This window comes from Trachinotus anak, unplaced genomic scaffold, assembly GCF_046630095.1.
Source record: "Trachinotus anak isolate AG129_WGS33_773 ecotype Australia unplaced genomic scaffold, CSIRO_AGI_Tana_v1 ptg000032l, whole genome shotgun sequence".
Classification (NCBI taxonomy): domain Eukaryota; kingdom Metazoa; phylum Chordata; class Actinopteri; order Carangiformes; family Carangidae; genus Trachinotus; species Trachinotus anak.
The window spans coordinates 7,283,218-7,309,349 of record NW_027273883.1 but is presented as its reverse complement, the minus strand read 5'-3'; the positions used below and the strand labels follow the sequence as shown (position 1 = coordinate 7,309,349).

The following is a 26,132-nucleotide window of genomic DNA, read 5'->3' as shown; positions in this document are numbered from 1 at the left end:
AGGGAACAGCAGGTAGGAGCTGAAGCCTGGTGAATAGAGGAGATCAACTAAAACAGTTGAGCAATCAGCACATGTGGGTGTGCCAAGAAACACAGCGGAGGAATAAGGTAAGCCATCATTACTCCTTTTCTTCAAGGCAGTTTCTTTTCACAAAACGCTGTGTGAGAAAATTTGTGTACTGACTAACCACCACCACCTCAGACGAGAAGGAAGTCCTTAGGTTGCTTCAGTGGGTGACATTTCTTTCATTTCAACACATTCCTCTAGAGTTAAAAAAAAATCCCCCCGCTTTGTCACCACAATATAAGAGCTGAGCTCTGGTCAGATACCTTCACTTTGATGTGACCCAGCTCATGACACAAAGGGTAAGAAACTAGCTTTTCTTCAAATCATTCCTTTAAAAAAGAAAAATATTTCTCTTAGTATTTGTTTGAATGATCCTACCAATTTCCTTCAGTCTTCATTTTGTACATCCTTCATGATAAGATGCAGGAATTAGATATAGACGTTGTTTGACGACAAAAAGTGTTGTGAAGCTGAGCCGGCTAAAGCTCTGAGACACTCATTTCCCTGGTGTAGTTAAGTCATTATGTTTATGAGGGTCATCGTTTTCACAACATCCCCAGTATTTGCGCATATAGTGAGAACCGGAGCTGGGAGTTAATGATAAAAGCATCGCTGTACTGTATTTACAGCATGGAGGAAGCAATAACACAGTATTACAGTTTGTATATAAAACCATGTGCCAGACCAAAACACTGGCTCCTCATTAAGAGATAATTCAGCTCCGCAGTAAACTCTGAAGTAGAGATATCGAGAGAAATTTGAAAGAAATATTAAGGAATAAGAGTTTATCTCTGGTTTCTTGCTGTGGTCTCTCAGCTTGTAGGCAAAAATTTAATGTATACAAAATATAGTAGTGCACTCTTAAACCAAGTGTCAGGTGGACAATAGGTCAAAATACTGTGCTGTGTAGTGTGGTAATCTCTTTCCATTCTCTCTTATCAGCAGAGCTTAAAGCCCTCAAGGAAACGATGAGCGTTGGTTTATCGGTGGGGACAGGAAAACCACGCTGTCTCGCCAGGTTTGTTCCAGGCAGCTGACCCAATAAGAAGCCTTCGTCTCCTGTGGCTCTGACTGTCTGACAGATCGAACCTCCCTGTGCTGCCGTGTATCCTCCGCCTCTCTCCCTAGAGTCAAGGACATAATGTGACACATCTCGATTCCTGACTTACTAACTAACTCACACTGCGGCCACCATGCAGGAGTGCCACACTGGTCTGTGTCTGTCTGTCTACATCATTACCTTTGTGCTGGGCTTCCCGGCCAACGTCCTTGCCTTCTACACATTCTGCAAGAAAGTGAGGCAGAGAGCCACACCGATTGACATCCTGCTCCTCAATCTGACCATCTCTGACCTCCTCTTCCTCCTCTTCCTGCCCTTTAAGATGCAGGAAGTGATGAACAACATGGTGTGGGAGATGCCATACGCCCTCTGCCCGCTCTCCGGCTTCATCTTCTACATGACCATCTACAACAGCACCTTCTTCCTCACTGCGGTCAGCATGGAGCGCTACCTGGGTGTGGCTTTCCCCATCCAGCACTCCCTGAGGCGACGACCCATTTATGCTGTTGGTGCCAGCATCTTCTTCTGGATTTTCTCCTTTGCCCACCTGAGCATTGTCTTCATCGTGCCTTTAATCAGCCCAGAGAAGTCTTCAAATGACATCTCAGGCCTGAATGCCTCAGGTAGCCCTGCCACCGTTGAAAAAAAGAGGCAGGTGTGTTATGAGAATTTCACAGAGGCTCAGCTGAACGTCCTCCTGCCTGTACGTCTGGAGCTCTGTGTGGTACTTTTCTGCATCCCTTTCCTGATTTGTAGTTTCTGCTACATTAATTTCATCAGGATTCTGTCCAAGCTGCAGCACATTGACCGGCGCCGGCGCCTCCGGGCGATTGGCATGGCTTTAGGAACGCTGCTGGTGTTCGCTTTATGTTTTGGCCCCTACAACGTCTCGCACATTGTGGGTTTTATCACATGGAAAAGTCCTGACTGGAGAGACAAGGCCCTGTTGTGCAGCACCTTTAACGCTTGTCTAGACCCTCTTATTTTCTACTTCTCCTCCTCTGCCGTAAGAGGGAATGTGGGTAGTGTGATGGAAGGGGTTAAAAGTCGCCTAAACAGGTGCATGTCCTGTCACATGCTCCGGGGAGGAATTAACAAGACTGCAAAAGATAAGGAACACACACAGGAGATCAATGCTATCTGAGCTGACTGAAAGGGAGCGGCGTGCAGCTGCCTTCACCAATTTGTTATTTCTTTATCCCTGGAAGCAGGAAATTAATGCCATGTTTATGTTTTTATGTGTGAGAAGATGACTGGGTATACTGTACACAGCGCAGCGTGTCTCTGTTTGACTGTGTGATCAACTTCCTATTTGGAAACCTTCTCTCTGTCTGGGCAGGCCACAGCAGTTATGCAGTGTAATGTATAAAGCCACAGAGACAGGCCACTATGAACTGTCACATTCAAATGAAAAATATTTTTTACACAAAAGCAGGATTTCACAAGAGCTCCGTTAATGCAATCAGGTGTTGTGGAGCGCTGCAGAAGAAATGGCAACAAAATGAACATCTAAGCAACGGCTTTGGACGTCATCTCTAAGCAATAAGAGATAAAGGTCTCCCACTGGCGTTAGCCACAAGTGGGATATGTTGTCTGTTTGTAACAACATGCACATTATGTGCTAGGTGTTCTGGTAAAAAAACAACAACAAAAAAAAAAGAGCTTCAGTGTAAGAATTGAAAAACGATTCAAGCTTGTTAAGAATGACTGGGCATTGTACACAGCTACAAAAAGATGTATAGTATGCAGCTATTATACAATGTGCTTTTTATGTGAACAGACTTTGTTTATTTTGTATGTTCTCCCACATGATTATGGACAATCTGATGCAGATTCTGGTTTATATTTTTACTGTATTTTAATTAAAAGCATTTTGTTGTATATGTCAAATGACATGCATGGCCACAGTTAAACCATATGTGGTACTAAAGTAGCATACATGTATGAATAATATGCACATAATATGTGTGAGCACTGTATGACGGGGGTTGTAATTGCATAAGACAAAATATAGACAAACTATTTTCATACACAAATCATATAAACATATTTTACATAACTTATGACTGATAAATTTCTTTGGAAAAATGAAGGAAGAGACGTGACAAAAAAAAGGAAACACAAACAAATCATGTACGAACACATTTACGTAATTTATGGGTGGATTTGCATGGGCAGTAGTCAGGTACGAGGTGATTATTTGTCTGTGCGCATGAAAGAGGAGAGATAAAGACTAACTTGTTTTTTCGTAAGAGCAAGTGATGCATCACATGAACTTATAAATGATCACCAGATAATCAGCCATGTTGGTACACCTTTTCTTTTCACAGTATAATGACATTTATAAAAGCTGTTTAGAATGAAAAATAAGGATTAAGTCTGAGCAATAGCAAATTTATTGAGCAGGGGGAAAAAAAGCTTGTTTTTGACATCACTAATCTGGTTGTGCTGCAGATCCATCATCTCGCTCTAAATTTAATGGTCATTATTACTGGCAGTGTTCGGTTCTCCTGGCAGTGTAGGCAAGCCTAAATTTAAAAAGGAACTTCCTCCAACACGTGAATCAAGATCTCGCCCCACACACTGCAAACATAAACAATGCTATCACACAAGCAAGTGCTGGCATCGACCGTAATCCTGTTTTGTGAGGATTAGGCCTGCGCGGAGGTTGAGCTGATCACTGTATCTGTTTGACAGGTGGATCATGCATGAAGCATTCATTTTGACACACAGACCCGAGTGAATGAGTAAGATGTGCGGGCTACAAGCCACTGACACAATGAGCAAATCCAAAAACACGCTACTCAGCACGCCACAGTGGTAAAAGGGTTACAGAGATAAATAGCTTTGATGCGAAGAAAGGAATCAGAGATGCATCAGTGCTTGGAGGAGATACAGTATGTGAAAGCAAAGCAGAATATACAGCATGACGCTTGAAACTGGGAGACATTCAAATATCAAATATGAGAGAGAGGGGTATGTATACACACATTTTCATGGTGCACAATGAAGTGTTAATTAGAATTAATTCTCATTTACTGGAATGGACTTGAATTTGTGTGATGTTGTTTGTCAAAGGTTGGTCTGCTGAGATGAGCTGCACCGAACATCCGTCAGTCCTTTATTTTTTGTTGTCTCTCCTCTTTCATTTCGTGTATCCTGGAAGAGAATAATTGGTTGTTGCGTCAGTGTTGACTTTTTCCTAACAATGTGTGATAGGTTACAGGGATAAGGCAATAAGAAAAACAGCCCCATGTGAGTGTGTGTGTGTATGTGTGTTAAGGATGTGTTTGCCAAAGGCAATTGTACTCACGTGGCAGACATCATTTTCCATTCACACTGAAATGTTTGACCGCTGTGGAGAGCAAGATTACATGAATAAAATAAAGTTGTTTTTTTTTAACTTCCTGTAATTCTTGCTAAGAGATTTATTTACTTACCTTCCAATAAAAACACAACAGTCACTGCAGAGAGGAAACACATCTTGAGGATATTCAAATATGCTACCAGTTGATTCGGGGAAGCATCTGGAAAGTAGAGCAAAAAAAAAAAAAAAAAAAAAAAAAAAGAACACTGATTAGCACTGACTTATCATGCTATTGAGCACGACAGAATGAAATCAGGGAGGTTGAACTGGCTTTGGCTGATGGACGTTCACCTCCTCCCTGGGAGGAGAGGTGTTTAAACATTGATTAGGAAAATCATTAATTTGCTCAAGTATGCAGTATTGCAGGCAATCTGTTGCCTTGGAATGATCGATGTCTGACCCACATTAACAGTCAAGTAGGGCAAACACTGAGCAAGTGACTTGTGGTATGTGAGGCTCTGTCGCAACTGAACTCAGTGTCAGCGCAGACTCACTGAGTTATTTATTTAGACTGGAAATGTAGAAGGAGGTTGTCCAGGGTGAAAATCCAGTTCACTTTCTCCACAGATCAGGTTAAGTTAAACGTTGGATAGGCATGAAAACATCCTGGTTGAATCATCAGCACAAGAACTAAGCAACTCATATAGATAAATTGTTTTTTTGTTTTTTTTATTTGATAAAAAGAGTCAAAGATGTAAGCCTGTAGATTATTACTAAAGCTGCTCTGATCAGTTTGTTTATGTTGTGAACTGAATGTCTATTTAATGGGAGAGAGGTCATCTGTTTCGGTTTTCGGTTTATTTTGGTTCGGCCTCACTGCTTTCACAGCGCGGTGGCGTTTTTAGCAACAACTGATGAACCGACTTCACACTCTCTGTGCAGCACCAAACAGCAGACAGAGGTAGCAACTAGCATGGAAACATAGCTGAACGTAAACAGCTAGATCTTTACCTCCAAACTAGAGCTAAAAGGAGAATCACCACTGACTCCAAATGAATGATAATGTTGCTCTGTAATTGTAAAATGCTCTGAGTGTAAATTAGCAACTGCTGCAAACTGCTTGTGGTTTCAGCTTCTTTCCACCAAGGGCTTAGCTTCGTGGAAATCTGAAAAGTGCGTTCAGCAGTTTAAATCAGGTTACTTTTAGATTCTAGGTCAACGTTAGCTGAATTCAGCAACTAAGTGCAGTGGGGTTTTTTTGTTGTTTTTTCATTTTTACAAGCTGCAATGACACATGCTCTAAATTTGCTACAGCAGTGACTCATACCTCTGACAGGCTTCCTCTCCATAACAAACAGTGGGTATCGTAATATTTACAGCCATCTGTCACACCAAAGCGACAGAAGAAAAAAACATGATTTCCCTGAAACAAAGTTGAAGTAATTGGAAGTGATGGGCATAACATGAAGTCACATTTTAATGTTGAGGAATATTTGGAACAACAAACAAAAAAACTTCAAAATGAAACAGGTAGAAAATAAATTCTACGACCAGTGGCTCTGAATTGATTTTTTTTATTTATTTACCCCAAGTGAAGGAGGCAGAGAGAGCTGAGGTCATGGCAGGGTGGTCCTGCACTCCACAGGTGAAGGTGATCCCTGTGTCCAAAGACTGTTTCAATGGGAGAAGAAACACACTGAAGAGGTACACTTCCTGGCTGTGGTTGTCCGTCAAGTGGAAACACTTGGGCTGGTGTGACGGCGTGGAGTTCACTAACTGATCTGCGGACAGCAGGCCTCCACCGGCCACGTGTTCAGGAAGGTTATCGTGAGGGCTGATGGCAGGGAGGGTGCAATTGGTGACTGACAGGTGATCGATAATGGCTGCTGTGCCCTGGTAGGTCCAGGTGAGGGTGAGCTTGCTGGGGTAGAATCCCCCAGTGAGACAGAGGAGAGCCCATTGACCAGTCTGTGAGTCTGGGGGAATCTGGAGGTATATTCTAGGAGCAGGAGGTGGTGCTAGTAGTGCAGGGAGGGTAAGGAACAAAGCACATTGTAAAAGTGGGAGATTGCAGCAGCAAAGGAAAATAGGACAGACATATGAAAAGAGTATTAGTCATAATGTAGCCATCTAAGCAAGGAAGAATACAAGGAGATGACATGGGTAAAAACGCTCCAATTGCAGTATATATATGCACGCTGCACAAAATCAATGCATCAGAAGAACATTCTGAGAAGTGAAGAAAAGAAAAAGCCTGTATAACAAAAGTGTCTTCCACTAAATTGCTTCTGTGAATCATCCTGCTAATACTATCACCACCATTATTTCTCCTACTGCTTCCTCCTCTTCTACTATTATCTACTATCTATGATCACCATTTGTACTGCATATCATTTAAGACAGTGACAAGATACTTAAATTTAAAAAAAAGTAAATAATATAAAATAATTGATAAAAGAATAATTAGAATAGATATAATACAGAATACATCTGCAATAAAATAATTCAAGAATAAAAAAGGGAAAGAAACGTGTAATATTAATTGTTATTTGGTGAAGGCAACATTGCAGCCAAAGAAAATCAAAAAGAATCTTTTCTTCCGCATGGAGGATTTCCACATAATAATTTAGCCATCCCTCCTTGCCTTGTTTTCTGGTGAGTTTCAATTCCCTGGGCAAGATCGATACAAGGCACTGCGCGTGGTGCCGGGGTGATTATTTCTAGATCTGTCATGAAACTGCTCAGGCAAAAAGATGAACTCTGAGGGAATTTCACATGACTTGAATTTTTATAGATTGGGCCTGGCTGCTCCTCTTACGGTGATGCATGGTCCACACCGATGCATGTGCTTGTATCAAACTGCCTCACACTAAACGCTGTGACTCTGGTGCACAGAAGATACAAATGAGGCATAATTACCAGCATGGCAACATCACCAAAGCAAAGCAACTCTAATGAATTAGGGGCATGTTCATTTTTGAAACCAGCTATTTGTTTCTCACCCAAAACGACCAGCTCAGTGCCGTTGCCCCTCTCTGGGTCTTTCTGCAGGACGTTCACCTCGCAGTAATACCGCCCAGAATCCTTCAGTGTGACCCGAGTAATCACCAGGGAGGAGGAGGTTTGATTCTTCTTCACAAAGATCTGCCTGGATGACTCTGAGATGAGCTCCTTTTCCGGCTTCATTTTGAACCACTGAACCCCGTACTTTAGGGATTCAACTTTGAAATGACAGGACAGGATTGCCGTTTCGCCCCGCATCGCAGTGAGAGAGGGAGGATACTGTCTAACCCTCAGTCCCTCTGGGGTCGCTGTCAGGGCTAAAGACAGAGCCATTAATACAACATGTCATACAAGGAACTTTTAAAAAGTACAGAGCAGAACTGGGGGTCAACTACAAATACTTTAAATGTGTGTTTAGTATGCTGGGTGACAGCTGAGAGCAAGGATTGCCAGACATTGATGGTCAGACAGAAATTCTAACACCCAAAAGAACAAAATTGGAAGTCAATTTAGTCCAATTTTACAATGCACCAAACACTTATTGAATGGCTCCCAATGTGATAAACTTCCCGTCACAACAAATGATGTTTTCTAAAACCGTTTTTTTTTTTTTCCAACCACGACTAATGCAGACACACTTGAGTATAAAAGATTTCAACAGCTTTAGAATAGCTGTGTGATTGTAGTGATTGCTTGTCTAGCTAAGTGTGATGAAGTGATTATTAAGTGTGATGATGAAATACTACAGAAAAGATAAGCAAAACACTCAGTTGCTCTCAGCGCAGATGACAAAGAACATCAGCAAACACAAAAATGATGGTCCAAAAAACAGGTTGCATCTCCCCACCTCTTACTTTTATTCATTAAAGGGAGAGGCAAGATTCAATGATTTTTTTTCCATCCCTGGCTGTAATGTTACTCGCTTACATTTGTGAATCACCACAGGTGGTACATTTCTTAAGGAGTTATAATGTAAATCTATGTTATTTTATTACAAAATCCAACAGAAAACATTTTAACTGAATGAAATTAAAGGAAAGATAAGTTTAACAGATATCATTAAATACCAATAATTGAACGTTGGGTCACAGTTTGTACAAAGACAAGACATTTTGTACCATGACTGACCTGATGCTTGGTCTGCCAACAAAAGAAGCAAACACAGGTGAGGCAGTTTTGCCATTATGCTGCTGTTGTTCCCTACTCCAAGCTTGAGTGGTGAAATCATTTCTCAGGGACTCTTAAACCTGAAGCCTTGCTGTGCTTTTTAAAATGTGTTGGCGTCAGCTTGTTTTTTGGTTGCACTCTATGGTTAGAGGTTCTGGTTCATTAATAGGTCATGCATCGACAGAAACCTGAATCTCAGAGACTGTCGGGGGGGGGGGAAACAACACAAAAACAAAAAAAACTAAGAAAAAAAATTACATGTGTCAGTATCTTGGCAAACAAATAGGCACCCATTCTGCATGCAGACTGAACAGTGCAGCAGTGCTACTGCCATCATTGCTCTACAGGTTTTCTACAAGTTTCTGTTTCCCTCTACAGTTGTACTGAAGCTCTTTAAATGATCAAAAATGTTTTGATCATTTTGGTTTGTCTATTGATTTTAAGCAATTACCTATTTCTGGAGGAACTAATGTAATGTTTTTACAAAAAGCTTTAGGCACTGAAGGTTTGTATTTATAGTTATCTTAGTAAAAAGTGAGTTTTAATGAAGTATTGCTGGGAAAACAAAACCTTGATACAAGAGAAAATAATGAACATTCAAAGAAAAGAAAAAACAACAACTCCATATTTTGAGTTTGTTTACAAGAAGTAACACATTCTTTCTTCTTGTTTAGAGGATTTGCAGCACATTACTGAATGTGTTGATATATTTTGTTTTGATTTTCTCTAATGTTCAGCTGTAAATATGAATTTCCTGAGTGGCCTAATGAGCTGCAGTATAATGAATTCAGATCTGCGTCCTCTGGGGAGGGTGGGGGAGAAAACTTGGGATGCTAGGTGTAATCATCATCATCAAAGCAAGAAACAAGAGTTGAAAAATGTGAGTTCAATTGAGGGAAAGAGTCTGCCTAAAACTTGTCACTGTAAATTGAAAACTACAGAGAATCCACTCAGTAGAAACTAATTGCAGTGACTCAAAGGACTATCACTTTGTTTTTTTGAAAACAACGACAGAAAGTTTTATCTACATATCTGGTGAGAAGATCCACTTCTACTGTTTACCGGCCTTATGCATATGTACTTATCAAATACCACATTGAAAGTAACTACATGTGCTATGCAAAGTCAAGTGGTGCTGAACCCCCCAGGACGCCTAAAGGCTCTATACACAGTATGTACTTTTAAATATTTAAAACTCTAATCTGACATTTCCTGACTTTTCATTTTGTGATTGAAACGTTACATATTACACAGAAAGTATTGCTATTCATATATTATTTCACACAATACAACTTTATACTTAAATAAAGTCTCCCTGGACAGATTTAAACTAAAACTAAAATAATAAATTATCATAATATATGAGCTCCCCAAGCCATTTTCAGTTAGTTTGATAACTAATGACTAAATAAAAGAAGACTGAAGATGAGGAGACACAGATGTTTGTCAATGACAAGAGTAGGGCAAGTGAAGAGTGTCCTTCTGTGCATATGGTTTCTAATTTCTGGCTGCAACCCAGCTAGAAATTAACACTAAAAACATGAAAGCACTGTTTTAATCAACCTGGACCCAGGCAGACTGGTTAGGACTGATTCATTTTCATATTAATGATTGGTAATGACTACAGATCATTTCTATTATTTCAGTTTTCATCCACTAATAGCATTTAAGGCATTTGTTGGCAAGTAATTTGATATGAACCATTTAATGTGTTAGTGTCTCGTCAAACAAAACATTCAGACATTTTAATAAAAGGCAAAAAAAAAAAAAAAACCTCTTGAGACAAACCTGCAAACACAACAAAAGCCGAGTCTTCACTCAGCAGGAAGCAAAGAGCAAGCTCACCTTCTTTCTAACCACAGGGGCCAAGAGAGAGCCCCGCTTCCAGCAACAAACCACACACAGTGAGTTCTGTTAAAAACAAAACTGGTTTTTATTTTTTTGTCTCCCTCCATTTGATATCATTTTAAACTCCACTTGATGGATTTTGAAAAAAAAAAAAAAAAAAAAAAAAAAAAGTAGACACACACTCCGAAACAAAAGTCAAAGAAGAGACAAGTTCAGCAACTCAAAGAATCAAAAAGTACAATCATCGCTTCACAACACTGAACATCTGTCAGTGTGGAAGACAAATGTTTTGTTCCTTTCATTGTGTTTTTTTTCCATCTTGTGTGTTTACATTGATGAGATTTTGACAAATGTAACAACTGCCTGTAATTCGGGTCTGTGTTATGAATGAACCAAACACGCCTGCCCTGTGTGGATCAGAGAATACAGATGCACACATACTGTTTAATGCTCACATGAGAAGCCCCTTGAATTACTCATGATCATTTGTGGAGCGAAATACACACTTGCACATAGATGCACAGATATACACACTCATATATACACGCACACACATACAAACACACCATTTATATCTTATATCAGCAATGGCAGAGTGGGCAAACATGGAGCACTAAGGGGTGGCAGGGCAGAACTTTTTATATTTTATCGCCACACAAATAGAAACGGAGGACCGGAAGAATGAAGGAAACTGTTGTGTGTGTGTGTGTGTGTGTGTGTGTGTGTGTGTGTGTGTGTGTGTGTGTGTGTGTGGAGAGAGAGAGAGAGAGAGAGAGAGAGAGAGAGAGCAAGTAGAAAAGAGGGGGCAAGAGAGAGGGAGATGGGTTTCACATTCAACACTAACCTAAGCCAACTCATTCCCTCAATTATACACGGTGGGTTCTCTTCTGGTAAAATTTGTTATTAGTTTCCAAATGAGACATTTTCCATTACTCTGCAGTGAGGGTTCCTGCAGTCTGTTCACTGTTATTGCCCTCTTGAGGCACTCAGCACATGACCAGCCCCTATCATACATCCTGTCATGTACCCCAGCCTCCAGCGTCCCTTACACAGTAATAGGACACTTGTAGCCTGCATCGGTGACTCCACCGCAGCCCGGCATCCCTACCATATTCATAACTGCAATATAAATCAGCTCAAAAACACCAGTTGGTGCTGTCACTTTTGAAAGAAATCCAAGTTTCCCCTGTCAGTTCCCAGCACCACAACCAATATTTACCCCTTGGTTGATTGACAAGGAAAATGCCAGGCGTGGGCTTGTGATTCAGAGAGGCCATGTAATGGGACTCTTTCTATGTTGGAGATGTGAGGTGGGCGACTTAATGACTAGGGGAGACATGGTGGGCGAGATGCCTCCATTGTGTTGCATATGGTCGGTGCGAACATTGCCGTTGCTCAACTGGTGGAGGACTGCGCGCTGTTAATTAGGCAGACGCTCCTGTTCTTAGAGAGGTGAGTGATTGACAAGATGCCATCTGTGAGGAAGAGGGCGAGGCTCATGGCTCCATGGACCAACATCATCGCTGCAAGCTGAGGTTGTAAATATATACAGAGCACCTGAACTGAATGATATGCAGGAATCTGCTTGACTAATTTCAGCTAATTACTGCCACAAAACACAACACTAAAAATTCTATCTAATCTGTCTATCTATCTATGTATGTATCTATCTATCAATCTATCTATCGATCTATCTATCGATCTATGAATCTATTTATTAGTCTATCAATTAATCTATCAATCTATCATACTCTATGTAACAACTGCAATTAATGAATCTGGATCTAGAGCTACATCTACTGTCATGTGACTCTTTAATGAACAAATCTGACGTCGTCACTACAAACACCTGAGGTGCTCACTGTTACGGAGACTTTCCTCATCGCACTCCTCTCTAGCATGCTGTATACTAATGTACTCATTAGCTGTGGTAATGGAAAAGTACTGGGCCTTAATAGACTTGCAACATTGACTTTGCCCATGAGAACTGAATGAGCCTGTAGATAGTTGGTAAACAATGGATAATTAGGATAATATATGGGAATTAGGCATGCTTTGCTGTAAAGGACGCGAGCAGGGGATTTAGAGCCGTGATAATCATTCATATATAGTCACTCTGCGTAGCATATCCTTTTTGGTGTACTGACTCTGGTGTGCAACGTTGGTAATTTCTCATATTATTAAATTATAGCCTCTTACATATAATTTCTTACTGTGTATTGCATGCTCACACCTTCGCTTTGTGTATTTTATACCCAGGCACAAGCCTCTAGATACATAGTATCAATAGCTGCTGACATTCGCCATTGCAAAATGATCAGGTTACATCTCTGTCATTACTAATAAAATATAGTGCAACACTGCAGCACCTAACAAATTGCACATACAGTGTAAAAGCCCGTGGAGCAGGTCGGTTAACACTTTACTATGTAGCAAAGCAAACAACAAATACCAGCTTGGATCGACTTGAAAAGAAAAACAAACGATTAATTCTTCATTCCCTGCATCTGAACCATAGCTCTGAACACACAGTTTACTGAGCTGACATTACAGCTCGCCCAAATAGTTTCAGAGAAGGGCTTAAAATCGATGTGCAATTAGGGGTGTCTTGTATCAGGCATGATGAATTATGCTCTCTGTTCTAAGGCTGGTCTATAGACACTTGATCAATTTAACTTCTAGGGACCTGCTAAGGCAGGCCGGGAGAAATTGCTCTATTCCAAAGCCATTCAGTCGAATGTATTGATTAACCATTGCACTCTGTATTGAAGGTGTGTTCAGGATCTGTTCTACGAAGCAAGGGTGTTGTAGGAGAGGCCGCCTGAGCCCGCTGCCACATTGTGAAAGGAAGAAAGAGGTACATTCAAACCTACCATTTCTTTTGCTATTCTACAGTCTCGTCTTTAAAGCACCATAATTATTTCACTGTTTCACCGCAACAGTTCAGGAACTATGTGCAGTATCGGTTCTTACACCCTAAAGAGCTTAATTACCTGACTCCTCTCAGCAAAGGCACAGTGATCCGAAACTGTTAAATGTATTTCAAAGTGTTTTAACAATCCCTGTTCCTCAAGTCCATGTCATAACACTGCACTGCACAGAAAAAAGAGCCATTCATTCATATATATATATATATATATATATATATATATATATATATATATATATATACTTCTATTCAGTTATCACATGTGTAAACCCATTAATTAAATCTCTCCATAAGCAAAAACATGTGCTGTAAACTGGAAATTCATGCTACTTTTGTGAACTCCAAACAACAGTTTCATGGCAGCTTGTTAACAAAGATTCTATAAACAGATTATCATAACCTTCAGCTGCAGGAGCCAATCAACATTTTCTCATCAGGGTGCGCCGAATGTAATTAGGGGCCGAGCAAACGTCTTGTTTATATCACTGTAAACTCACTGAACCCCAGTTGGGGTGTTATTTATACACTTGAAGTAGGCCAGACAGTGTTTGTGATCAAGGCTATGTTAATTCTATTCATATTACATAGTGCAACCATAAATAGTGTGTGGTACTCCTTCCCCTGGGGAAGACCACAGTGCTCAAGTTAGGAAAGGAAATATGAGCGTCTGTCTGTCTTCTCCCTCTAAATGGAGAGTTCACTGTCTGGTTAGTGTCATCCCATCTCCCTCTGGCTCTCAGCTTTTGGATTTCCATTGTCAGAGTATCCTCCCACAGGCCCGTCAGAGCGGGTGCTCTCTCAACAGCATCTTTATCCACCCTCAAATTGTGCACCCTGGGGATCTGCTGCCTTCTTGCCCACACCCTCTCCAGTCCTCCACTCTGACACCAGAAGTGTGACTCATTTACATACATCATGACTCATGAAGACATGTTCTTTTGCTGCTTGTTTGTGCAAATGCTCACATTCTGTTTATCACCACTACAAGTTCATATCATATTGCCCTTCCCTGTATTTGGACCCTTTACCCATAAACCCCAAACACAACATACAATGTTTGCTTGTTGTTTTTTTTTTTTTTTTTTTCAAAATCCACCCATACACAAACACTGACGTGCTTTTTTCAAACCCACATTGAGAAACATGACAGTATGTTATTTTTTTTTGTCTGTTTTTTTTTGTCTTTTCTTCTGTTTTTTTGTTCTTTTTCTTCATCAAGGACAGATTATGTACATACAGATGTTATATGCCACTGACATACTCAGTGGGATGCTGACATGGACAAGTATATGAGCAAGAAACAGAAGAAAAAAGCAGCATGAGAGACAGAGACAGTGAGTGGATGAAAAGGTGATTGAGTCAGAAAAAAAAAAGAAGCACTGACCAAGCGACCTGCTTTTGTGCTTGAAATGGAATCCATCATTATTTTTGGAGCAACAAGGTGCATGCACAAACAGTGTGTGGTCAGTCACACGGGACAACCCGAATACATCGCAGAGGGCAAGACTCTTTGTGTACAACATGTAGTGTTTTAAATTAAGGGCCATTTAAACAAAGCTTCACAATCATTGCAGAGTACTGTACACAGTAAAAGTACAACAACAGACTTATTTGATATATCTTGTTAATGGCAGATATTACACCACAGCTTTATAACCATATCTGATACCTCTTGCACAGTAGAGTTAGGGGGTTATTGCTGGTTTCAAACAGAATCAAACAAAACACATTCAAACAACTGATTCAATACTGAGAAATTCCCCTTTAAGGTCGCAGTAGTCAGGGTTCAGCCGGGGTAAACTCATCTCTCCGTGCAGGCTCATTATGGCAAATTTGCATATAGTCGCTGCATGTGAGTGGAACAGTGTTTCAGGGGAGAAAACGAGCGCCACGCACTGAAATACAGGCTTACCTCCCGCTGTTTGTGCTGTACAGGGGAAGTGGCTGGATAATTGTGCCATGGGGGTTTTGTAGTGCCCATGCCTGCATGTCACAGGTACACACTGGAGGGAGCACTGGTGCACCAGGGCGAGGTTGTCCTTGAAGAGGATTCCTGTCAGTGGCAGGATTGAGCTTGATTTATGGGGGCCATCATTGGCTGGCAGGAAGGACAGGTGGAGCCCGGGCTCCTTCACTTAGCCAGCCACAGGTAACAGCTAATTACATCTTTATCTCCCTGCGGTCTGGCCGAACAAGAACTGACTTACAGCCATGACCAGAGACTGACATGGATCCAAATCATTTATCTAGCAGGTCGGAGGGAGACACACTATGATAAGTGGAGAAATATTCTGTAAATGTGTGTGTGATGCAGTTAACAGCATGACAAAAAAAGGGTCCAATACATAAACTGTTACAAATCATAAATTACATCATCATTCACCTCTTCTGTACTCGGATGAAATAATCCCTCAGACTGTTTCAAATGTGTTTTTAAAAAGCTTGTCATGGCAAAATAGAGCACATCACTTTGAAAACTTTACATTTTTTTTGTTTGTTTTTTTCATTGTAGTTGTTCAATGTGTGTGAGAGTAAAGTACAAAAATTATTTTTCCAACGCACGGCTCATTACCATCGGATTTTGTTCATTTTTTTTTTCTCACATGGAATTACTATTCATAGTTATTCAAATACTTATTAACATCATCATCGGTAGTATTATTAACACCAAAAAAGTAAAAGCAGGTAACCTTGCAGAGTAAAACAGACACAGCGCAGGGAGGGAGGGAGTGTAGGGAGTATGGTATCACAACAGGAACATCTCTAACCGGTACATGCTATCAACAAGCGACACAGAGGATGGAGCTGCAGCTTTGAAACAGAAGATATTGTTGCCACGGGACAGTCTCTTGCTGCTTCAGAAGACTGGAGCGTAGTCGAGGCTGATGGGAGATGTCGTTCGGCGCCAGGCGACTTGAGGTCACCGGCGTGGCCTCTGTACTGCATATATTTACACTGGGGAGGAAGAGGGAGGGAGGAGGGGGCGTGACACGGAGCAGAGAACACTATAGCGATGCCAAGGGCGACTAGAGACAGCACGTTGAACAGAGGGGCAGGGGAGGCTAAAAAGGTTTGGGTAGTGAGGGGGTCTACATGCGAAACCTTGGTATAAACCCCCCCAAATAACATAAAGGGGTAGTTAAGACTGACGCCATCACCACCCACCCTTTTTTTTTTTATACATTTTGACATCATTCATAGCAGCTGCACTGCTACACAGTTAAAATCAAAAAGCCATACATGGTAGGTGTGTGTGTGTGTGTGTGTGTGTGTGTGTGTGTGTGTGTGTGTGTGTGTGTGTGTGTGTGTGTGTGTGTGTGTGTGTGTGTGTGTGTGTGTGTTGTGTGTGTGTGTGTGATCAAAGGGTGACATTTCTCATGGCCACCAATTGGACATTTTTCAAAAGGTCACATGACTGCCAGTACCACATTATCATTTCCATAAATATCCACCATAATATTGTGATTTCATGTATAATTTCCATAAGGCAAACATTGTAGATCAGTCATTAGTCTATGTAGTATATTACATAAATGATCGTCCATTTGTTAGATTATCTATTTTCTCATTGATCACCGATACAATAATCATTAATATACACTCTCTATCAACATCAGCCTAGTGGTAATAATGAGGGGGTAACAGGGTGAGGAGGAAGGTACCAAGTCAGACAAATCTGCAAGGCATTCTGGGAGACAAAGAAAGAGACAGACTGAGTGTGAGAGAGTGAGAAAGAGATAATGACAATGAGTTGACCTCAAAATTGAATTGAGGGTGCTGGGGGTTTGGGTGTGTGTGGGAGGGGTGGGGGGGTTGGTTGATGTGGCCGTTTGATGCAATGACTCAATGGCTCCTGGAATAATGCATATTCTTTTTGTTCACAGTGATGGGTTCGTAATTAAAGAATTTCATTTCCTTCTTCCTTCCGTAGAGGGGGGGAGGCAGGGAGGGAGGGAGGAAGGGAGGGAGAGGGGGCGGGGCCGGGGAGCTTTCAGGGGCTTTAAGGGACAATTCCAGATGGAGCTCAATCTTTACACCTTCACCAGAAAAACAGCGGAGAGAGAAACCCAAACACACACGCCGACACTCATCCCTGCGTGTAAACCGGTCCCTCGGCCCTGAATGGCCCCCGGTCCTGGATGAACGGAGAGAGCAAAATGAGAGAAGAGGAGAGAAATAAGTTTAGTTACACTGTCAGAGGTGAAGGTTCTCTGTTTGTGCTTGCATAAAATTTTAAACATTACAATTAATTTACCAAATTAATTAAGATAACAGAGTATAATTATTTTAAACAATTATGAGTTAGCCAATTTTTTTACACTAATGATATAATGTATCAAAATTAGAACTACATTTCCCATAATCCCACAGTTCTACACTCATTCCACCATCTGAAATGGTTTTATAAAGTGTTGATTTTTTTTCATATGTCAAAAGGTTTGGTTGTGGTTAGTGACAAAGCATTAAATGCTGTAGTGATGACCTGAGAATGATCCTCCAGAAAACAAAAACAAAAGTCAATATCATCTTATTCAATCATGTTTCGGACACAAAGTTACATCAGGATTGGAAATTGGACAAGTCCACAGTGAATAATGTAAAGTGAAAGTCAGAGCAGGCTGCCAGTGGTCTCAGAAATGGGCTCACTGGTTGAGAGTAATTACAGTAATGTGCCAATTTTGATGTGATAGTGGGTTGTTGATGTTAAAAGGCTACATGTGGCACTTTGAAAATGGTGAACAAAGAGGTGCAAAAGCAGGCAAACAAAGTCGGGGGAGGCAATGACAGTGAGGGACAGCGTATGAATAGAAATGCCACAAAAGTATCCGATTATTGTCGGATTTTTTTCGTGGCCGGTGCAGAACAGAAATGGGTTTGTTGTGTTCTAACGATGGCAGGAGTAGATTTGGACGGAAAGAGGAGGCAGAAGGACAGATGATGGAGAGATAGGCTGACAGAAGTGGCAGCGCTGGTGGAAAAAGAGAGCAGGAAGATGTATGGGTCTGACGGGAGAGTGAGTCATTGAAGGGAGACTGGCCGAGATAATGGGTAAAGGAATGAAAGAAGAAAGGGGATAGATGAAGGACTCACTTAAGATGGTAATGCCGAATGCACTGGGGGGGTGGGGGTGGGGGGGTATTGCTGGGAAATGGAAGGGTAGGAAATCACTCATTGGGGATGCTTAAACGGTTAATGTGAATTGGGTTTCGGAGAGAAATGACAACTTCTTCGGTAACGGGACAGGGAAGAGAGACAGTCTGTGTGTGCAGGAATGTGTATAGACGAGAGATGGAGGGTGAGATCGTGAATGAGTGAGAGAGAGAGAGAGAAAGAGAGGTAGAGAGAGAGAGAGACGGTAATATAGGCAAGCAAAGCTTTAATGGGGCGGAGAATAAGGAAAATGGGGAGAAGGAGGGAGGAGGGGGCTGAGAAAATGCTGCGCTGTGTGCAGAGCAAAAATGAGATTGGGTGAAGAGGGAAAAACAGTGTGTCATTGCATATGTATCGTTCTGTGGAAGCGTGTCATGTCTGTTCAAACTCCTGCACGTTGATTGATAGTCACATGAGATAAATTTGAGCGTGCTTATGTACGTGTGAAAGCTTGGGCTGGCAGACACGTGCACGCTCTATCATCATGCGTGTGTGTGTGCACCTGCACGGCGTACCGTGTGATAACTTACGAAACAGCAGCATGCTGGCGTTGGAAGCACCCAGACGGTTTGAGGCAAAGCAGGTGTAGTTGCCAAAGTGCTTCTCTGTCACATTGCTGAACAGCAACAGCGAGCGCGTCTTCTCGTTTTTGATCGTCAGGGTGTTGTCACTCTCTACCGGCCTGGGTGGCAGTGGTGGGGAAGCGAAAAGCGAAGGAGGGAAGCAGGAAGAAAAAGAGAAAAAGAGTGTGACAGAAAAAGAGATAAGACAACATAGCATCACACCTAGTGACTCAGCCCTCAGAGGAGGCTTTTTTTCCTCAATTTCTCCAGAGACGACCATGCAGCACAGTCCCCCTGCACACTGTCTCACCTTGTGCTAATAGTGAAATCTTACAGTCCATAAATAACAGAGACCTCCTGCTAGGGCCCATTATACTTTATTAAGAGCTCTCTCTGGCTTGCAAAGGCTTGTCTAAGTACTTCTGTGTCTGGCTTTGCCTTTATGCCAAATCACCCTAACTCTTCTATGCTCTCCAGAACCTTTTATAAACTTGTAAGGACAGACTATGTATAAGAAATAAAGAGAAAATAGGTTTCGAACAAGTTAATCATTCTGCAGAGGCGGCAAAAACATACATGATTATCTCAGACCTGTACTAATGTCAGAGGTTAGACAAATGGACAGCAGCCAAGACTACGACCACAGTATGCTAGAAATGTGTGAAAATGACTAGGTTTTTCAGGTTTTTTTTTTTCCCAATTTATTTATAAAGACCTCTGTCCACACTGAAATGCCAAAACAATAATCTCTTCTCCATCCTCCTTTGGTTGGCAAACAGCAAATTGTGCATTACAGCCAACACCTATGAAGGGGGAAAGATACAGCTTGCTTACTTTTCTGAATCTCAGCTGGTTCTTATTAAGTTCTTATTAATATATTTTGTCGGCTTCTGTTGTCAGACAATTTTATTGGCAAAAGGCAGACACACTGTTATTCCTCTGCTGCTGCACTGAGGTGTCAACCCATCAATGTCAGTGTCACAAAGCAAAAATACACGTTAACGACGACAGCATTGTTCACGGCCTATCAAAAACCTGTGCTCAAACAGAGAATTAACGTCAATACTAAAATGTAAGTTTAGTGTTTTGGTGTTGAGGTTTTTTCCAAAAGCTGCATTTTGGGTGAAAAAACATATGCTCTCTGAAGAACCACAGGGAGAAAAGCAACTTTCAGCTGGCTTTGCTGTGAATGCGGTCTGAGTATCAGAGAGACCAGCTCTGCACTCGTCGCTGGTCTCACCTGTGATCATCTCTGTACCACTCGAAGGAGGCTGGTGGGACTGCCATGGCTTCACAGCGCAAGATGGCTGTCTTACCCAAGTGGGCTGGCATATTCTTCATGTCTGTGATCATGGGAGGGTCTGGCAGGGAAACCAAGGGAGGAAAGAACGGACAAACAGAGGGAGGGAATTCAGCAATTAGTATACATCTGCCTTCGCTGGGAAGTCAAGTCAGGTCAGCCCACAGTGTCCCGCAAGGTTGAAAAACCCCCGGAGAGAGCAAAATTAAGATGTATGAATTCATACATAATAATGCATCTACAGTATTTACATATACCATTAATACATCATTGTGCTATAGCCTGGGTGTGAGTTGAATTATCACCACTGGGCTGCTGGGGGATACTTACAGTTTACTGTGACCTTGACCTTTTGATGATCGGGCGGAGCCACTCCGTTGTTGGTGATGCATTCATAGTCCTCGGCCTGTTGCCTCTTGATCTCTGTGATGTCTAAAAACTCCCCCTCACTCACCAAACCATCTATTGACATGAGGTAAGATGTCAAAGGTCACTATATAGCAAATGGAAGGTGACGCGTTCTGATTTAAGATTGTGGGTCGGCAGACATGCATCATTCTTGCAGTTGATTTGAGAGCATGGGGGGAGAAACAGATGCACACATATAGTATAGGGCTGGGTGATATGGTGGAAAAGAAATATCATAACATCCATAAGACTATTGAATGAAATCGATCACAATGCAAGATTACATACAAAAAAAACAAAAACAAAAAAACCCTAATCGATGTTTAATGCAATGAAGTGTGCAATGAGCTGTCAGCCAAAACTCTAAATTAAATTACTATTTGCTGCAGGGAACCATTAATTTGGAAACCACAAAACAACAGCATGATATTAATAAGAATACAATTTCACCCAAAAAGGATACATATAAATTAAAATAAATGATGATGCTAAATTATTTCTAAGTCTTAATGAAACATCTGTTAACAAGATTTTCAATCATATTTGTCTCATGATCCAAGCTGAGGGCCTCAGGATGGCTTGTTCACAACAGTAATGGGTCAGCTGGCGAATGATACAAAGTAAATAAACATGGTTTGGCAGCAGTGACACCATTACTTTTCCAGTGTCAGGGGAAATTGCAAGCTTTGCTTCCAAGCAGTGGACACACCAGGGGGTGACAGCTTGTTCACTACATTATATAGCGAGAAGAATATTTGGCTGTTATTTGATGTTGACAAACTCCCAGGTGCCCCCAAAACCGAATTAGCCAGTCTCGCACTTTCACTCTTTTTCCTCGGGCGACAAACAGCCACGGACTCTCTGCAGAGGAGAGAGGTGAATGGACGAGCTACAAGTTATTGCTCCTTCATGTGAGGGAATGGAAGTTGGTGGTGTTATTGGATCGACGGTGGCAGAGAGAGAGAGAGAGAGAGAGAGAGAGAGAGAGAGTAGGAACAGAGAAAGAATGAGAGTCAGGGTGTTACCCCCCCCTCCTCTTACTCTTCCTCCCTGCAAGTCTTAGCAGCCAGCTGTCTCACAGCCTCCAAAACCATTAGGCCTTTTTTCTCTCCCCTTTACCCCATTAAAGAAGTCAGACTGTGGAACACGACATAATATATAATCTCACCACTAACAAGGAAATCCAGCTCTCAAATTGCTGCTCACTTTTCCCTCTCAAAGCCCCCCGAACACACACACAACCACTGTCAATCAGTGGACCTTCACTTCCCCTCACAAGCACACAAACGGCTCCAAAGCACATTTTCGAGCAACACCGACGCAAACACACACACACACACACAAAAAGGAAGCTAAACGCCACGATTATTCCTGTCAGAGATTAGTGCGGCGGTTCTAATTGAAGATTATACTGGAGGATTATTAGTGCGGCTACTGAGCTGGAGACGATTATTTGCAGCTGCTGCGGCAGAGGCTGAGCAGTGAGCGACAACCGCGGTGATGGCAGCCTGTGCCATCCGAGCGAGTGCAGGCGGGCACTGGATGTTGGGGTGGGGTGGGTGCAGCAGTGTTATTCACTCATTCCATTAGTCTAATAAATACAGCCCTCTTGTGACATAGATATGATAGAATCAGAAATTACACACAGGGCTGCTACACCTGACTTCCGGGAAATAAAAAGGACAAAGAAAATAAAAAATGAGAGCAATCAAGCGCTAGAGAACGCATTGCAGACACACACAGAGTGGCAATTTGTGAGAGATAGCCTACCGAGCAAGAGACCGAAAGAGATACACAGATATAAAGATAGAGCAAAGAGAGAGAAACAGCAACATAAAAGAGTGAGAAGCGGTGAGAGATGTGGAGTTTGCTATTTGATGCGGTTGGTTCTTTCACTGACTTCTCAATCCCAGCACCTACAGTACGTGTGATGTAACATGACAGTGCAGAACAGCCCTCTATCTCACCCTTTCTTCCCCTCCCTCTGCGTCCCCTGAGATCTCTGGACCTGCATCGCACACTTCTCTCCACTTTGGTGGGAGATCATATCTGACTGCAGCCGGCCCCTGGCACTCCTACAATGGTCTGTAAAATACAGCTCCATCAACCACTTATGGCTTTTGAAGGAGCCTGACTCCTGACCACCAGAGATAGTTGGATTGCACCTGAGAAGAGAGGAGGGTGTGTGTGGGTGAGAAGGGGGAAAATGGATCAGGGGCTCTGGCCTGCCCTACAGTGAAACTGTGCTCTATTTCCCTGGCAGCACTTCGAGCCCAACTAGATCATCAGGGCACTTGATTTCTCGGCTCCTCTTATCCATTTCCATTACAAACACTAGAGAGGTCTGATGTTGGGATAAAACAGAGAAGGATGGACAGGCTGACAGGCTGTAAAACCTGTCATTTGGAAGAGTAAGGGGCTGAAATGTGTTAGTTGAGCTAAATGAAGCTACAGCTGAATTTGAAACAGGACGGCCACTTTGCTCTGGCTCTCTTCACACATGACTAAAATTACTTCCTTCCTTTCTATCTGAGTAGTTTATTCCACATTCTTCCCTCAGTTACACACATGTTCTTTCTCTTAGAGTCTGACCATTACTGGATTTTTGAGGCTGATACCAATATGAATGAATGAAAATTAAATTCAAATTAAAATGAATTAATCCTATTGTCTGTGTAGCCTAAGCCTCATGTAGATTGTTCCTCTGTGTGACAGATGTCCATTGTTGTCAGAAAACTAAATTAAAAAAACATCAATGAGACAAACTGTGGGACTGTGTGACATGTTCCTTCATTAGCCTGAACATGGGCACTGTAGTTTATTCAGAGTCAATCCAATCTACACTGTCCTGTTGCTGTAAATACTCACCAATGTGTATTAATTCGCAGCTGAAAATAGTTCCCAACAAATACAATATTTACTCCTGTAAGGTTTGCTGAACAGTGCCCAGCTGTTGTGAGAAATTATTTAACATTTTCTTTAAATCAAACTGTTTATTCAAGTTTTCAAAATTCATGTCTGTGTGAGCAAACAAGCTCAGGGCTGAGAGCCACAGGGTAGAGAAGTTGGGAGACACATTGTTGGTTTTGGTCTTTCCATGGTTTTGTTAACAATAACAAAAATACAGTGTGTTGCCAGCCTTAACTGTTAATATAAGCACATACACATTTTTAATCAGGACCCCTTACACGTGCACTGTAGCCAAGACATGCACTGACATTGTACTGCTGAAAAATTAAACAGTCTCTGATGCCTACAGACTTTCCCCCTTTCCAGTCACCTGATTCCCCAAATCCCCCTGCACACCTGCTCCTAAGTCCCACGACAAGCCACACCTGAACCTCACTGACTTTACTCAGTACAAATACCTGCCCACAAACACCAGTCCTCTGCCACATTGTCTACTGTGCCTTCATAGCCATGGTTTTTGAGCCTCTAGTCCTCACTGCCTGTTTGTGTTTTGGGATTTTTTTTTGTTTTTTTTGGCTTCCACTCACCACTTGCTTGTTGCAAGGAATCAAGACCAAACCATGTTTTAATCCAACCCTCCTCACAACTGCCAACTTATTTAACCAATCTCCCCAAAACCAGTCTTCCATATATTCACCCTGTATGGTTACCATCATATTTCTGACTTATTTGTGTGCACCAAACTATCACTTTTCCTCCCCATCATCACAAGCATGCTAAGCCTGTGTGTGTTTTAATGGATGGGGTGTCAAATGATAAGGTAGTGATGTACCGGTGTATTTAACTGAATGAGACAGAACGCCTGTATGTCTCTGAGTGGGTCAACTGATGGATGCCAGTGAAACTGAATGAGTACAACAAATTGTGTCTGTGCTTTGGCAAAGATGAAGGATCTGAAGGCCTGCAAACATTCCTGCAGAGCATCATCACTATCTACATGTTTGGAGAAGTTGCAGAGGCGTCAAAGACCTTTTTTTTTTTTTAAATTAAAAAAATATATATATATTTTTTATTTTATTTATTATTATTATTTTTTTTTTCCATATCTGTCTCACCTCTGAGGGGGTCCAAGTAGCTCCGCCCACTGAACCACCTAATCACACGCGCGGGCGCGCACACACACACATATTTTCCACCCAACCTCCCCATACACTCTCCTCCTCATCCCCCCTCCCTCTCCCTGCAGTTTCTCCATGCAGTCTCTGAGTAATGGGGACAGATGGCTGGCAGCTTCTTGCTGTTTCTTTGGGCTTGTCCACCCCACCCCACTCCTCCCCACCCACTTCTCCACTGCCCCTGGTCTCCTGCAACTGATGGCTTGGTTGCAGAGACTCCCATGGAATAGCAATGTGGCCCATATCTCTTTCTCTGCGAGCTGAGGGGTTATTGGGGCGGGGGAGGAGAGGTGAGATGGTGGGAGTGGAGAGGGAGGATTACTGCTGACGGAGGAGAAATTCTTTAGGCTTGCAAGTGAGGACAACTACACAGACTTTGTGATGTAAGGTTGTGTGTTTGCTGCAGCTGTGCGCTCATGCGTGGTTTTCTTTTCTCCTCTATTTTTGTGTGTGTGTGTGTGTGTGTGAGAGAGTGATCGCTACCAGGCTTGTCCATGCCTGAGGTACTGTACTGTACTGTGTAGGTTCACAAACACTCACTGTGCAGAGAAGGACACTGCATGCGCAGCAGGCTAACCCAGGGACAAACAGAGGAGAGAGGAGGAGGAACAGACCTCTGAGCGAGCTCAAAGCTGTGTGTCAGTACAGCAGTACAGTAGCTTGTGCTTTTATTGGCCTAACAGTATAATTACAGTGTTGCACAGTTGTTCACATTGACCTATTTATTATTGCTGTCTCGCTGCCGCATTTGATCAGTGTTGTTGCTGCTGCTGCTGCTGCTGCTGCTGCTATAGTCAAGCTACAACTCAGCCAGTACTGTTGTGTGATTTACAAATAGTACTTTGACACTGATGCAATAAAAGCCTCACAAAGAGTCAATTATTTGACCCTCAAAACACCTAAAAAGTTAAAAAAAAAAAATAAATTTAAAGCCAGGATATTATAAAACTGTTTGGCACACGCATTCATATTGCACATGACAATATATTTTATATTATATGCTAATTCCAGCTCCTGAGCTTGCAGTTCACTTCCCCCCCAAAAAAACAAAAAAAAAAACAGCAGCAACAATCTTGTCTTAAATTCTAATAATTACAGTGGCAAAATGCACTCAGGAATATAAAGTCATAATACAGTGAATGGTATATTCAGCACATAGCAATTTTCCTTATGTGCCAAACAGATGATACAGCGGTACCAGTGCAATCTCTAGAGGCCACGTGCCGCTTACTTGACTTGAGTTTG

General features: G+C 42.0%; 2 protein-coding genes and 1 long non-coding RNA gene across 4 annotated transcripts in view; 1 reads left to right on the top strand and 2 right to left on the bottom strand.

Moving 5' to 3' along the window:
• Positions 1-293: 293 nt before the first annotated feature.
• LOC139613024 (free fatty acid receptor 2-like) lies at positions 294-4,529 on the top strand. 2 transcript variants are annotated; one of them, XM_071469314.1, is made up of 2 exons: positions 294-365; positions 1,012-4,529. In XM_071469314.1, exon 2 carries the CDS (start codon positions 1,260-1,262, stop codon positions 2,268-2,270), a length of 1,011 nt encoding a protein of 336 aa, XP_071325415.1. In that variant the 5' UTR covers positions 294-365; positions 1,012-1,259; the 3' UTR covers positions 2,271-4,529. The 2 variants fall into 2 exon arrangements, with proteins under 2 accessions (XP_071325415.1, XP_071325414.1); XM_071469313.1 differs by having other exon boundaries at positions 1,009-4,529.
• On the bottom strand, positions 4,145-6,743 carry LOC139613026 (uncharacterized). The gene is made up of 4 exons (XR_011686676.1): positions 6,020-6,743; positions 4,567-4,653; positions 4,440-4,481; positions 4,145-4,285 (listed from the first exon to the last, which is right to left on the bottom strand). It is a non-coding gene; the product is annotated as an uncharacterized lncRNA (long non-coding RNA).
• A 3,769-nt stretch (positions 6,744-10,512) lies between these two features.
• The window catches only part of iglon5 (IgLON family member 5), a 96,023-nt gene continuing 80,403 nt past the window's right edge, over positions 10,513-26,132 (bottom strand). Inside the window, exons 5-8 of the mRNA XM_071470067.1 lie at positions 20,725-20,856; positions 20,335-20,455; positions 19,062-19,213; positions 10,513-17,515 (exon numbers count right to left, since the gene is read on the bottom strand). Coding sequence (XP_071326168.1) covers positions 17,412-17,515; positions 19,062-19,213; positions 20,335-20,455; positions 20,725-20,856 — 509 coding nt within the window. The 3' untranslated portion in view covers positions 10,513-17,411. The remainder of the gene's footprint in view (positions 17,516-19,061; positions 19,214-20,334; positions 20,456-20,724; positions 20,857-26,132) is intronic.